The following is a 12,987-nucleotide window of genomic DNA, read 5'->3' on the forward strand; positions in this document are numbered from 1 at the left end:
GATGTTTCAGGTTTCCCCTTTATCAACAAAACAGGATGAATGAAACACTACAGATTAATGAGATAATGTGGTTGTGGCGTTGTTAAGATTGTTAAGATGAATAAACCATTTTATTCATCTTAACAACGCCTATTTGTAAATTAAAAAACCAAAATAAAATATAAATATAAAAAAGCATAAACCACTGACGACAACATAAACATCTCAGTTAATCAATTCCTATTCAAACCAGCAGCATAGATTGTTATCAGCCATGGCTTCATCCAGTGTGTACTTATTTACAGGTCTGATAACCCAAATGGTTATGGGAGCAATGTTGTAATGGAACTATTCTCAAACCAACCTGTACTTATTTATAGGTCTCATAACTCACATTGTTATGGGTTCATTGTTATTATGGAAATACTCTCAAACCAACGTAAAATATTGTCCATTACAACAATGTTAAATCAAGCCCATAATTGCATCAGGTTATCAGACCTACAATTAAGTGAATGTCGACACCAACTCACTCACTATCTCACCTTGAGGGTGTTCAAAAACTCCAGGCAGAGGATCTACCACCCCTTCGATGTCCCATTCTTTCTCTTTCAACAGCAACTGTTGCACAATATCAAGAATGGTCCGTGCAATCTGAGATTTACACCTCGGCGCATTCAATAAGGTGAAGGCAGACCACATAGGGGAAATCACTCTTGGAACAAAATTGGAACCTGCATCATCTTTGATTGAGATTTCTTTGGTATGACCCAGCAATGGAAGCAATCTAGAAAAAACAAAAATGGAATTTAGATCAATGGCATAAAACTTATTCACTTGGAAAAATAAAATGAAGACTTTTTGTTTGTTTTGTTTGTTTCTCATTTTCATTTCAAGAATGGCGATGCAATTGCCAATTCACCAACAAATGTCATGACTTGGGGAATGTTTGTTTGTTTATTTTTAAGGGTTTTACGATGCTGCGACACATTTAGGTCATATCAACACCAGTAAAAAGGAAGGAAAGCGGATAGTAAGAAAGTTCTAGAATTACAATTAAAGCACTCGAGAAAAAAAGTAAGACAAAGGGGAATGTGTTCTTATAAGGAACAGATGTAGATACCAAGAGCATACCATTAATGTACAAAGTGTGTGATCACTATCAGTACATAAAAGAGAGATAATTTATAAGGAAAAAATAGAATCACTTCCTGAAATTAACACTATACATTTGACTGTTTCCCTCTCAGCCAAGGATTCTCGCAAAGGCCAGGACAAAACCAAGTAATCCCATTCAAAGACAAAGACAACAGGGATAGAAGACACAGCAAGTCACCACCTGCTCACCATAGGAAGTCAAAAGACCCTACCCAAGTTTGGGACATGGATCAGATGAACAAAGAACAGGTGGGTAAGAATACCAATTAACAACTTCTCACCTGTTTATTTGTCAGGAGGACATGAATAATAAATAAATTAAATAATAATAAACATAAAATTGCCTTTATTCATCCCATAGGGGAATTTCTATTCAAAGGAAAGACTGGAATAACTCAGGCATCAGCAGCAGCGCAGCGCTGCAAATTGAGGTAGGGCGACTTGCTCAAGGCCACACAGCACAGTGGTGGGTGTTCGAACTCAGTACCTGTAGGGTACGAAGCAAAGGCCGTACCGCTGCCCCCTAATTAGCATCTCCACAAATATTTTGTTGTCAGTAATAAATCGTTCCTCATTCCATGTACATGTCGAACACAAGAAAACCTTACAATTTCAATAGATATTTTGGTCCATTTCAATTTTTTTATGTGCTTGTAGATGTCCTCTTATTCATATACAGTAATCGCTGCATTCTAGCAAGCTCTCAGGAGATGCCCAAAAGTGTGCTAGAATCCAAGTGGGAGGTAATGACTGATTACATAAATAACATTCGGTCACCCAGCTCCAGTGTGTGATATTGCAGATCATGCCAAAGTAGTTGGGCGTGCTAGAGTCCAGCGAGTTCCTGTATTTTGGACAACCTTACTCACTGACATAAACAATTCCATACTGGTTGACAAGACTTCCCACACATGCAATTTTTTTTTTAATTTCAAACATTCTCGAGAAGTACCGACCTGTAGCTATTGCTAAATGCAGTGAACAATTTTAACAATGGAGTGGGATGCCGCGCTCCTTCCTCTGCCAGCTTTTCTGCCCTGGGCCAAACGACGACTTCAAACAATGCTTTCAATTCAGATTCCGTGAAATCTAAGCTGTCATATCCTTCAAAAAACTGGAGGGAAAAAAAACCCACAAAAAACAGAGTAAATCAAAATATGAAATATCAAAGGAGACCCTGATAGCTCAGTTGGAAGAGCACTTGTTAAACTTGCAAAGGTACTGGGATCAATCCCAGGTGAAGTCACGACTTTTTTTTTTTACCAACCTGTCTATCTAGAAGTGATTGAGTAGCTGGGTCTCTTATATCTAGTGGAAAGTACTCTGCATTAAACTAAGGTCGTATCCATAGGGTAGCTATGAATTGTGACAAATTTAGGTCGTATCAGTGCCAGTAAAAAGGAAGAAAATAGGTGAGTCAAACAATTATAGAATTACAATTCAAGCAGCCAAGAAAAAGTAAGGCAAAAGGGGAATTGAGAATTGGTTTAAATAGGGAACAGATGTAGATTCCAAGAGCACACTATCAGTGTATTTAGTTTGAGATCACCTAAAAGTCTCATCCAGACACCAGCATAGGATCCCACTAAGAGGAACAAATTCAAATGTTTATAAAATATGTTCAAAACAACAACAAAATATAATTAAAAGTACATAACAGAGAGATGATTTACAAGGAAAAAAAGATCATCTCTCATAACTAACACCATATATATGACTGTTTCCCTTTCAGCCAATGGCCAGGACAAAACCAAGTAATCCCAATACAAGACAAAGACATAGAGCAACTCAGAAAATAGAGATAGGGGAATAGAAGATAGGGGAATAGAAGGTACAGCAAGTGACCTCCTTCCCACCAGACCCCATCCAGACTCAGCAAGAGTGACCTCCCTTCCCCCACCTCCACCATGGGAGGTCAAAATCACCGTCTAAAACTTACCTCAACAATTGTGTTGTGGACCGTCTGCCTCAAACCCTTCAGAGAGTTGACAAACCCAGGCAGAATCTCCGGGCGCCTTTCAAGAGCTTTTGTGATTATGGCAGCCATTGCCAGTAGGATGTGGAGGATGTTGTGGGCTGACGAGTCGAGACGATGACCTAACTGTTTGGTCAGCATTCGGATTGACCTTACAACTCTGTGAGAGAGGAGAGAATGATGAATATTAAAGCAGACATACATTGAGGAAAATATCCATTCTCCAGCGGTGGCATAGCCCAAGGCCAATTTCAGAGAAATATTTGACATCAGATAAAAAATCAGAGGAAAATTCAATAGAGAGTGGAAAAATCATGACTGGAAGAGAGACCAAAAAAAAAAAAACAAAAAACGTTACGCAATCTTCAAAAGTCCTTTCCCGAGACTGAAAATACAAAACATGACATCCAAGGATGGAATGACAATCGTGGCAGAATTCTTACAAGGGGCCTGTAAAGAATTCTGTTTTCCTTGATCAGGACCTTCAAAGAAGTTCCAGATTTAAGACTGAATTCGGTTGGGGGCCATTTTTAAACCTGATACAATGAGGAACATTGTGTTGCCGAAATGAGAAGGATTTTTTTTTTGTCCACATAGACGACCCAATGCCTCAAAACTGTAATACATCTGTGTTATTACGATGTTAAAAAATAGAATTAACTGTCCATAATATGAGACTAAGATGAAGTTTTTAATGCCTTATTGAGGAGAATGAGGAGCTATCGAAAGCTAAATTGGCAGAGCTCTCACTTCACACGAGAAGGACTGAGATCGATCCCTAGTGAAGTTGTGATTTTTATCTGACCACTCCCCCATCAACCCAACAGTGATTGGGTAGCCGGGTCTGTTATATCTGGCAGAAAGTACTTTGCCTTAGACTAATGTCCTATGAAAAGGGTATCAAGCAATAGCTATTGTTCACTTCATTCTATAGAAACCTGAATACACCCTGGCTCCATGGGCTGTACGGCTCTGTGAACTACTTTTTAATGTGACGAAACAAAAACAAATTTCAAATTTCTGGACATTTTAAGTTTAAAATCCCTTTTAGACATCTGGGCCATGTCTTGACCTACATGCTAATGTTTTTTGGGGGTTTTTTCAGCCTGACATACTGCGTGTCATGGACTCAACAAAAGTAGATTTCAAACTACGAGTACCTTATTTTGGTTTCAAAATTTGAAGAAGAAAAAAAAAAAAATAGAAAAGACTAGACTAGACTACGGAAAAACTTTCCAGCTTATCTATAAACAATCTTCTAACCTCAGCAATCCAATCTTATCTATCCACATATCCTACTCAAATTCATTGTGTTACAATATATTCTTCTTTTTTTTTAACACGGAAATATAATACATTTCCAAAACAAACAAACAAACAAAAAATAGATTCATGACTACCCCAATCTCTTGAAAACAAGTTATTCATACTATTGTGCTTTGATCTTTGCGATCAGAAAGTAATTTCGGATTTACAAAAGCGGGTGCCAGCTACCTGCTGAAATTACCCGGGTATCCTCTTTAAGCCTATTACTAGTGGGAACCCGGATACCCATCCACCACCAATGGGGCGACAGGATATTATGGAATCACTCAACTCGATAGCAGTCAGTTAATTTTAGAGCTATTTTTACAGAATTAGAAATGCAATATGTATAATAAATAATGAATTTATATAGCGCCTAAACATCCAAGTAATCGTGCTCTGCAGCGCTTTACATAATAAAAATGTTTAAAAAACAAACAAAAAGAATTTTCAAATCACTACACTATATAATAAGCATGAATATAGAAACAAAATCTAAGCAACATTTATTTCATTAAAATAATAAGCCTTCCAGAATGTATAGAAGAAGAAGAAGAAGAAGAAGAAGAAGAAGAAGAAGAAGAAGAAGAAGAAGAAGAAGAAGAAGAAGAAGAAGAAGAAGAAGAAGAAGAAGAAGAAGAAGAAGAAGAAGAAGAAAACCAGTGACTAAAGTCAATTAGATATTAACAAAGGGGAGCACTCTTCCTTAGAGTAGATCAGAACCCATACATACCCTTTCATCTTTTTCAGAGGCGTCATTTTCCTCAAGTCAACATTTTTCATGACATCACAAACCATTCCATGGGGATCATCTATAAGATAGATAAGATTTTAACAAATGAGTCCAAATTGGACAAAACAGACTTGAAGTGGAAGGGAACATAGCCATGCCCTTTCACCTAGTTTGGACTGCATGAACAGTCACTTATTCCATGTACAATGGCGATGGTTGCTGAACTAAGCGAGCCACAAAGGTATTACTATCGATGACATGCGTTTAAGTAAGATCTCACCTGGAGTATGTGGTACCTTAAGTGTTTATAGATAGAACGAAATTGACGCCACTCGGATCTTTGTTATTGCTTTTAGCCAACCATTTTTATGAGCTACATTGTATGATTAATCAGACTATAAACGTTTAAGGTTACACATTGTTTTGTGTGTTGGTATGTTATATCCGGCTAGCAGAAGTTATGAGTTTTTAGGCTAAATGCATAGCATAAACAGTCTGATTGAAAATCTAGTATGAACAATTCTCCCAACTTGCTGTCTGAAAACAACAACAAAAAGCAGAGAGATGTCAACTTCATTTAATCCATCGACAAATGGAAACCCTATACTGTATGTCCACACTGTTTACATAATATTTTTTTTTTTTTAATGAAAAATAAAGACACCAAATTATTACAAAATGTAGGGTAAGGGTAAGTGGGGGAGGGGATGGATGCGGGGGAAGATTTACTACGAGGCACTCCTTCCAGCAACTCTTTTAGGGGAGCTATAGCGGAGAAAACAGATAGTAGCAGAAAATTGAGACTATGAAAATGTAAAATGGGGACAGAGCTTGTGTGATTAATCAACATCAAATTTATGCTATGACAAATTCTTACCCGAATAAAATTTCTCAAAGGACCGAAACAAGAGATGAAGGAAATACTTGAATTCTTCGTGTCGACATCCACCAAGAAACCGTAATACAAGTGTCGTCTTCACGTGACCTTTTGACTTTCCACCTTTGCCTCGCATTTTTCCATAAAGAATTCTACAAGGATGAAATGAAATTAACCAGAGCAATCAAGGTCAAGGTCATAGAATGACATCAATTTTATTATGTAAAGAAAAAGGAAACATTTGGTTTAAAATCGGTGACGATAATGGCAATTTGTCAAAAAGGTGGGGAAAAAAGAAAAAAAGCGAGAGAGAGAGAGAGAGAGAGAGAGAGAGAGAGAGAGAGAGAGAGAGAGAGAGAGAGAGAGAGAGAGAGAGAGAGAGAGAGAGAGAGAGAGAGAGAGAGAGAGAGAGAGAGAGAGAGAGAGAGAGAGAGAGAGAGAGAGAGAAAGAGAGAGGGAAGGAGGGAGGGTCACTTTTGTGATAGGTTAGTGTCCAATCCATTAGGTAGAAATCAATTGCTACCATCCTATTACAACTATGGAAACCAGTATAATGGCTCCAGGGGCACTTATATCTCTAAACGGATTTTTTTTAATTCTAGAAAAGAGAATCTTTACCTCATTAAAACCGGCAGAAGTCCCTCTCGGTGTTCCTCCTTCAACGTGCTGCTCTCTGTGTCCACTTTGAAAAAGACAAGTTCATTCTTGAAGGTTTTATCATCGAGCAGTCGATGGAAATTCTCTCTGGTTGAAGGGAAGAACGGAATGAGAATAAAACAAAAATGAATAAAACTTCAAAAAAAGAACAAAATTCAAATGAATAAAACTTCAAAAAAAAAGAACAAAATTCCAAACACAGAATGTATCAGGCTCAAAATCCTCCTTAGCCAATAATTTTCTAAAAAACAATGAAAACATAAATACATTACTAAAAAACAAGATGAACGACAGAGAAATATTCGGTGGGTCCTCTCTGGATATCTCTAAAACAACTTGATACCAGAAAATAGAAAATAATTTTAAAAAGCTGTAATTTTAGGGAAGACCCCAAACTTGAAGGGAATAATCACTAGGAACTAAAAACACAAGATAGGGATATACAGAATGATAAGGCACAGCGGTTAACTCTCTCCAGTTCACAATAATTGAAAATCTGACAATTTTATCGATTTCCCATACATGTGAACTCGAGAAAGTTAAGGCCCTGCACTGTGACCCGGGGTTCCTAGGCGTGAGCCACAATTCACACACTTTTTTTTCCTTGGGCAAGATTACTTAAAACTAAATTGCTCACTTAGACTATATGGGTGGTTCCTGTTAACATCAGACGTTTGTTTGATGGAGTATATAAATTCCTTCATGGAACGTCTGGGCAACGACAACTCAATGTGACAACACCAGACTTATGTTTAATAGATTATCTATATTCCTTCATGGAATGCCTAGGCAACTACATCTCAATGTGACAACATTAGGGATTTCTGTTGACATCAGACGATTAATAGATTATCTATATTCCTTCATGGAATGTTTTGACAATTTAATAATGCCATGCAGTTGGTGTAATAGTTTTTAAAAATTAAGGCAGATAAATTCCTACTTGTAAGGTGTAATGGCTGGAGATTTGTACGTCAGGATAACATCAAAGGCTGCCTTCTGTATCGACCCTGTTCCGTCCAATAGAAACTGAAAAATCAAAACCAAAAAAAAATATTTTGATGATATGAATATTCATTATGGAATACTTTATAAACTAGTTTTCATCATTTCCCCTGGGTTGAATAGTCGGAAATAATCCAGAAAACCGGCAGTCTGGCACCAACGCATTGTCTTTAGACACTTTAGAAGTTATAACTACTGTTATTTTTATATAATAATAATAATAATAATAATAATAATAATAATAATAATAATAATAATAATAATAATAATGATAAATAATAATGATAATAATAATAATAATAAATAATAATAAACAAATATAATAAAATAATAACATTAACAACAACATTTAAACTAGAAATTATTACGCCCATCTAAACAAACACCAAGCACTTTACATTGACACCAATTGAAATATACAAATACATAAACAAATCAATTAATTACATTTGAAACAAATGGGTTTTTAGAGTTTTTTTATTTAATTGAAGGGATTAGGATGACCTAATGGATGCTGGTAGGGAATTCCAACATTGAGGGGTGGCAAATTGAAAAGATTGAGTGCCTTTACAAAGTATCTGTGACCTCACCAATTTGAGATTACTGGGACATGGATTATTTTCGCATATATAAAATATATAAAAATATTCCAGAAGCTGTCAAGTATCTCTTCACAAGAAGTGCAAAAGACATTGACAGTCTTATCTTGCCACTGGCATCAGAGTTTTTAATTCAGTACAGTGATCAGGTCTTTCAATATCCTTCATTTTCTTTATTTAAAAAAATCATTTTTATCGTCTTTCATTGTTGATAAAAAGATATAGTTACACAGAATTCATTTTTTAAAATCTACCTTTTCTTGTTATATCATATAATATTTACGCCTTTTACAAAATATATCATACATTTTTATGTATTAATATTAGTCTTAATTTCATAGATGCACTTTTATTTACTTTTATTCAGATTCAAGTTACAACATAATAATAATAATAATAATAATAATAATAATAATAATAATAATAATAATAATAATATTAATAATAATAATAATAATAATAATAATAATTATAATAATAATAATAATAATAACAATACTTTATTGCATCCCAAAAAGGAAATTTTTTGTACAGACGTGTTATAATTTACACATAAGATAAAAATACAATGGAAATAGGATGTATATATATAAAAAAAAAAAAGGAGCAGCTCTATAACCAGAGCTGCGCTTTATAATATGAATAATTTCAACACTGTAAAATAGTTAAAACTGTCACTATAAATTGAAAATTGAAAAGATTGCAAAACAAATAAATTAATTAATATTTATATTTTTAAAAAGTAAAAATGAGAAATAATTATATAAAATGATTATTGCTTGTTGTTATAAAGCCTAATACTGGACGGCAGAAAAGATTTTCGGTGTCTCTCTGTTTTCGTTGAAATAGAGAAAGGGCGACCACTTCTTTCTGACATAATAATTGATGGTCTTAGTGGATGATACTGGTCATTTAATATTTTAGTTATTTTATTTATACAAAATTTCTCGTATAGAAGATCTACATCGTCAACATCATTTATATAGCGTTTAATGGATTTTTAAATATTTGAATTTATTTTGTTCCTTTCCACTGCTAAGCAATTGCCTCCCATTATCGCTTAACAAAATTATTATTATGGAAATACATGTTATAAAGCTCAGTCATTCATTCTTATAATTCCCGTTTATAAAACAAATATCCTCATGGATGAATAAATTTTATTTACTTATTTATTTATTTATTCTTTTAATATATCGAAACTGATGGAAAACTAAATCGTACCAAAACCTTATAAAATAACCCAATATCGGTGTCTGTTTTTTGTCGAATGTGACATTCACAATCTTTTGATGCAGCTTACGAGTCCCTCATCATTTTACTTACATCAAAGAACGTTTGTTTCACATCCTCTTTCAAGAACATCGAATGTTGTTTTTTGAACAGAGCAAACAGGTCCAAGTGAATCAATAAACTCCTGAAATTAAAAAAAAAGAAAAGATTAAAGTTCAAGTTCAAGTCCATAAGATGCAAAAGGTACACTGTGCCCATCACCACAAGTCTTATACACATAAATGTTACCTATCACACCACACTAATCCTGCCACTAAAGACATTCAATCCTCCTGGTATTTTTGTATATATGTGGAAAACGCATTGAAATGATGTTGGGCCTGTGATGTCTATTATATCATGTGGTAGTTTGTTCCATTCACATATTGTTTGAGGGAAAAAGCTGTATTTTTATGTATTTGTTCTTGCAAATGGCTGGTAGAATTTACCGGTGTGATGAAGCCTGGCCTAGTATCTGTTTTCAATTTTTTTCAATTTTCTCTACAAGACTGAAGTGGTAGCCATCTTAGTGTGTCTAGAGCTGTTGTCACACACCCTGGTTCCGTCTTGACTATCATCTGCGAATAGTTCAAGATTTGTTTCATTCAAAAGGGTTTTGTCCAAGTCATTTATAAAAATGAGGAAGTAAAGGCGTCCCAATACAGCACTCTAGATAGCACTCTGCATTTTTCTCCTATTTTTCCATCAAGCACCCCTCTTGTGTCCGATTACACAGCCAATCTTTGAACCAATTACGTACTAGCTGGGACCTGTTACGTATTCCGTAGCATTCTAATTTCTGAAGAAGCCGTTTGTGAGGTAAAGTATCCAAGGCCTTTGAAAAGTTTGTACTATTAAATCTGTTTCCTTTCATCTAACACTTTTGTTATTTGTTTAAGTGTATTGATGAGTTGGATTTCACATGATCTACCCTTCCGAAAACCATGTTGGTTGGCAACTAATATCTGATGGTGGTCAAAATGATCCATGACTTGTGAAATAGAATATGCTCAAGTACCTTGCAAGTAACAGATGTAAGTGAAACTGGCCTATAATTTGAGGCTATGTCTCGTTTGCCCTTTTTTGTGAATTGCAGCAATCTTAGCGCGTTTCCAATCATTCAGGACTTGTCCTTTGTCGAGAGATTGCTGGAATAGGATGCAAAGGTATGGAGATATTTCAATGGTACTTTCTTTCACGATTCGTGTTGGAATAGAATCAGGTCCAGACGTTTTTGAAGGATTTAGGTCTTTTAGTTGTTTGGTACTCCCTCTCTAGTGATTGGTATTATTGGTATAGTAGGTATGTTGCTGTTTTCCATGCATCGCAATGTTTCATCTTCTATTGTAGAGATACTTTGGTATTGCTTCTTTATTATGTTGCATTTTTCTATGGTGTCTGTTGCCTCTGATCCGTCAGACCCTTTTAATACAGAAATGCTTGTCACATCTTTTCTTTTTTTTTCATATATTTTACCAGGAACGAGTTGTGATAGCCCCATTATTTTTTCCCTCTATGATCAAGGTCATACATGTTATTAACATAATTTAATGTTCTTTTCTTTGTTCTTTATATATTTTCTGTCAGAGGGTCCGGTATTTATTCCAGATGTGTTAGTTGTTGTGTAGATTTTGTTTGTTGTAGCACCTGTGTTTTTGACGTAATAAATGTTTGATTTTCGCTGTGATCCATGGCAGGTGAGGTTGTCCACTGATTAATTTTGAGGGAATGTGTTTGTCCATTAATTCATTTAAAGAGTGTTGATAAAAAAGACTGAAAATAAAAATACTATTAGAATTATGAACATAAACTGTCATAGTCTAATAAGCTTTGACAAGAGACTAAAACACACCGAAATTAATACAAAAATGAGACTTAGACAATGTAAACTTTTACATACTGCAATGAGGCTGTCTTTTTAGGAAGTTCAGATTCATCTTCTTGAGTCTTGGTGGCATCTTCATCATCTTCGATTTCATCAACTTCCATGTCAATTTCTTCATCCTTCTCTTCATCTTCCATTGTTCCTTCTTCTTCGTCACGCATAATATCTTGATGCTGTTTTCCATCTCCGCCTATTTCTCTGTACTCCAGTCTAACAATGAGAGGAAAAAAATAAATATATACAAATTAAGACCATTTAAGTGACAATTTAGCCAATTTTGGCTCCAAATAATAAATCTGTTTGTACTAATTAAATTTATATGAACCAATTAAATCCATTTAAGTGACAAGTTAGAAATAGACTTTCATAAATTAGACATTTTAGGAGTGTAAATTTTTTTTAAAAAAAGAAAGTAAGAATGTATAGGGGTGCTGATTTGAGGGATTTTAAAATAATAATAATAAGATTACTCTACCAAGCCAACAGGCTGCCAATCAGTATTCTGTATCATAACTCATAACAAGGCAACTCACTTCAAGAAATCCAGATACAAAGAGCACAACTCATCACTCTTCTGACAACACTTGTCTGGGAATTTCTTCATCAACTTCCACAAATTCACCCGATATGCCGGGAAATCAGCAGACCTCTCCTCCTTCATAAAGCCAGTTTTGTGGTCACCCATCAGAGCAGCCAATAATGTTGAGTCTTCTAGCCTTGACTCCTCAGGATCCTCATCGTCGATTTCTGTCTTCCTTAATACATTACCTAAGGCAAAAAAAAACAAACAAAAAAAACAATAATAAAAGCAAAACAAAATATATCTCATCCGTTGTTTGTTTGTTTTTAAGGATTTTACAGTGCTTGCAATAAATTTGTCATATCAGCACCAGTGAGAAGGAAGAAAATAGGATAGTCAAAAAATTACATAGTGACAATTAAAGCACTCAAGAAAAAATACGACAAAGGGGAATAGGTTCAAATAGGGAACTGATGTAGATTCCAAGAGCACACTATCAGAGTTCTTAGTTTGAGAGTACCTAAAAGTCTCACCCAAACACCAGCACAGGATCTTACTGAGAGCAATACAGTCAAATGTTTACAAGATATGTTCAAAACCAAAAAAAATATAACTAAATATAAATATCAGTGTATAACAGAGAGATGATTTACAAGGAAAAAAATATCACCTCCCAAAACTATCACTATACATTTGACTGTTTCCCTCCCAGTCAAGGACTCTGGAAAGGTCCAGGATGATGACAAGATGTGATAAACATTTCCTTGTTGTGTCTTTCTGTACCTTTGTGATGGATTTATGTTCTTGCTATTTCTGAAGAAGAGGTTTGAGCCCCCAAAATGCTGTTTGGTATTTTGTTCTTTTTCAAAGTTGTATTCATTTTTGTTTAATACTTTTTTAGCAACTTCGAATCTCTTTAACGGCGTCCTCTGTGAAAAACTAGAAAAGGACCGTCATCGTTTTATTTTCTCTTTTCTTCACATTTCTTTTTCTCAAGAAAGTGAGGCTGGAGAGGAGGGTGG

At 35.0% G+C, this 12,987-nt stretch overlaps 1 protein-coding gene across 1 annotated transcript in view; it reads right to left on the reverse strand.

Moving 5' to 3' along the window:
- Window positions 1-12,987, reverse strand: part of LOC144967393 (small subunit processome component 20 homolog) — a 75,077-nt gene that overhangs the window by 38,526 nt on the left and 23,564 nt on the right. Inside the window, exons 21-30 of the mRNA XM_078904535.1 lie at window positions 11,979-12,213; window positions 11,461-11,655; window positions 9,615-9,705; window positions 7,628-7,713; window positions 6,646-6,771; window positions 6,028-6,179; window positions 5,151-5,229; window positions 3,077-3,272; window positions 2,094-2,251; window positions 525-766 (exon numbers count right to left, since the gene is read on the reverse strand). Coding sequence (XP_078760661.1) covers window positions 525-766; window positions 2,094-2,251; window positions 3,077-3,272; window positions 5,151-5,229; window positions 6,028-6,179; window positions 6,646-6,771; window positions 7,628-7,713; window positions 9,615-9,705; window positions 11,461-11,655; window positions 11,979-12,213 — 1,560 coding nt within the window. The remainder of the gene's footprint in view (window positions 1-524; window positions 767-2,093; window positions 2,252-3,076; window positions 3,273-5,150; window positions 5,230-6,027; window positions 6,180-6,645; window positions 6,772-7,627; window positions 7,714-9,614; window positions 9,706-11,460; window positions 11,656-11,978; window positions 12,214-12,987) is intronic.

Source organism: Berghia stephanieae, chromosome 3 (genome assembly GCF_034508935.2).
Source record: "Berghia stephanieae isolate SIO BIC M18660-M18661 chromosome 3, UCSD_Bste_1.3, whole genome shotgun sequence".
Taxonomy (NCBI): domain Eukaryota; kingdom Metazoa; phylum Mollusca; class Gastropoda; order Nudibranchia; family Aeolidiidae; genus Berghia; species Berghia stephanieae.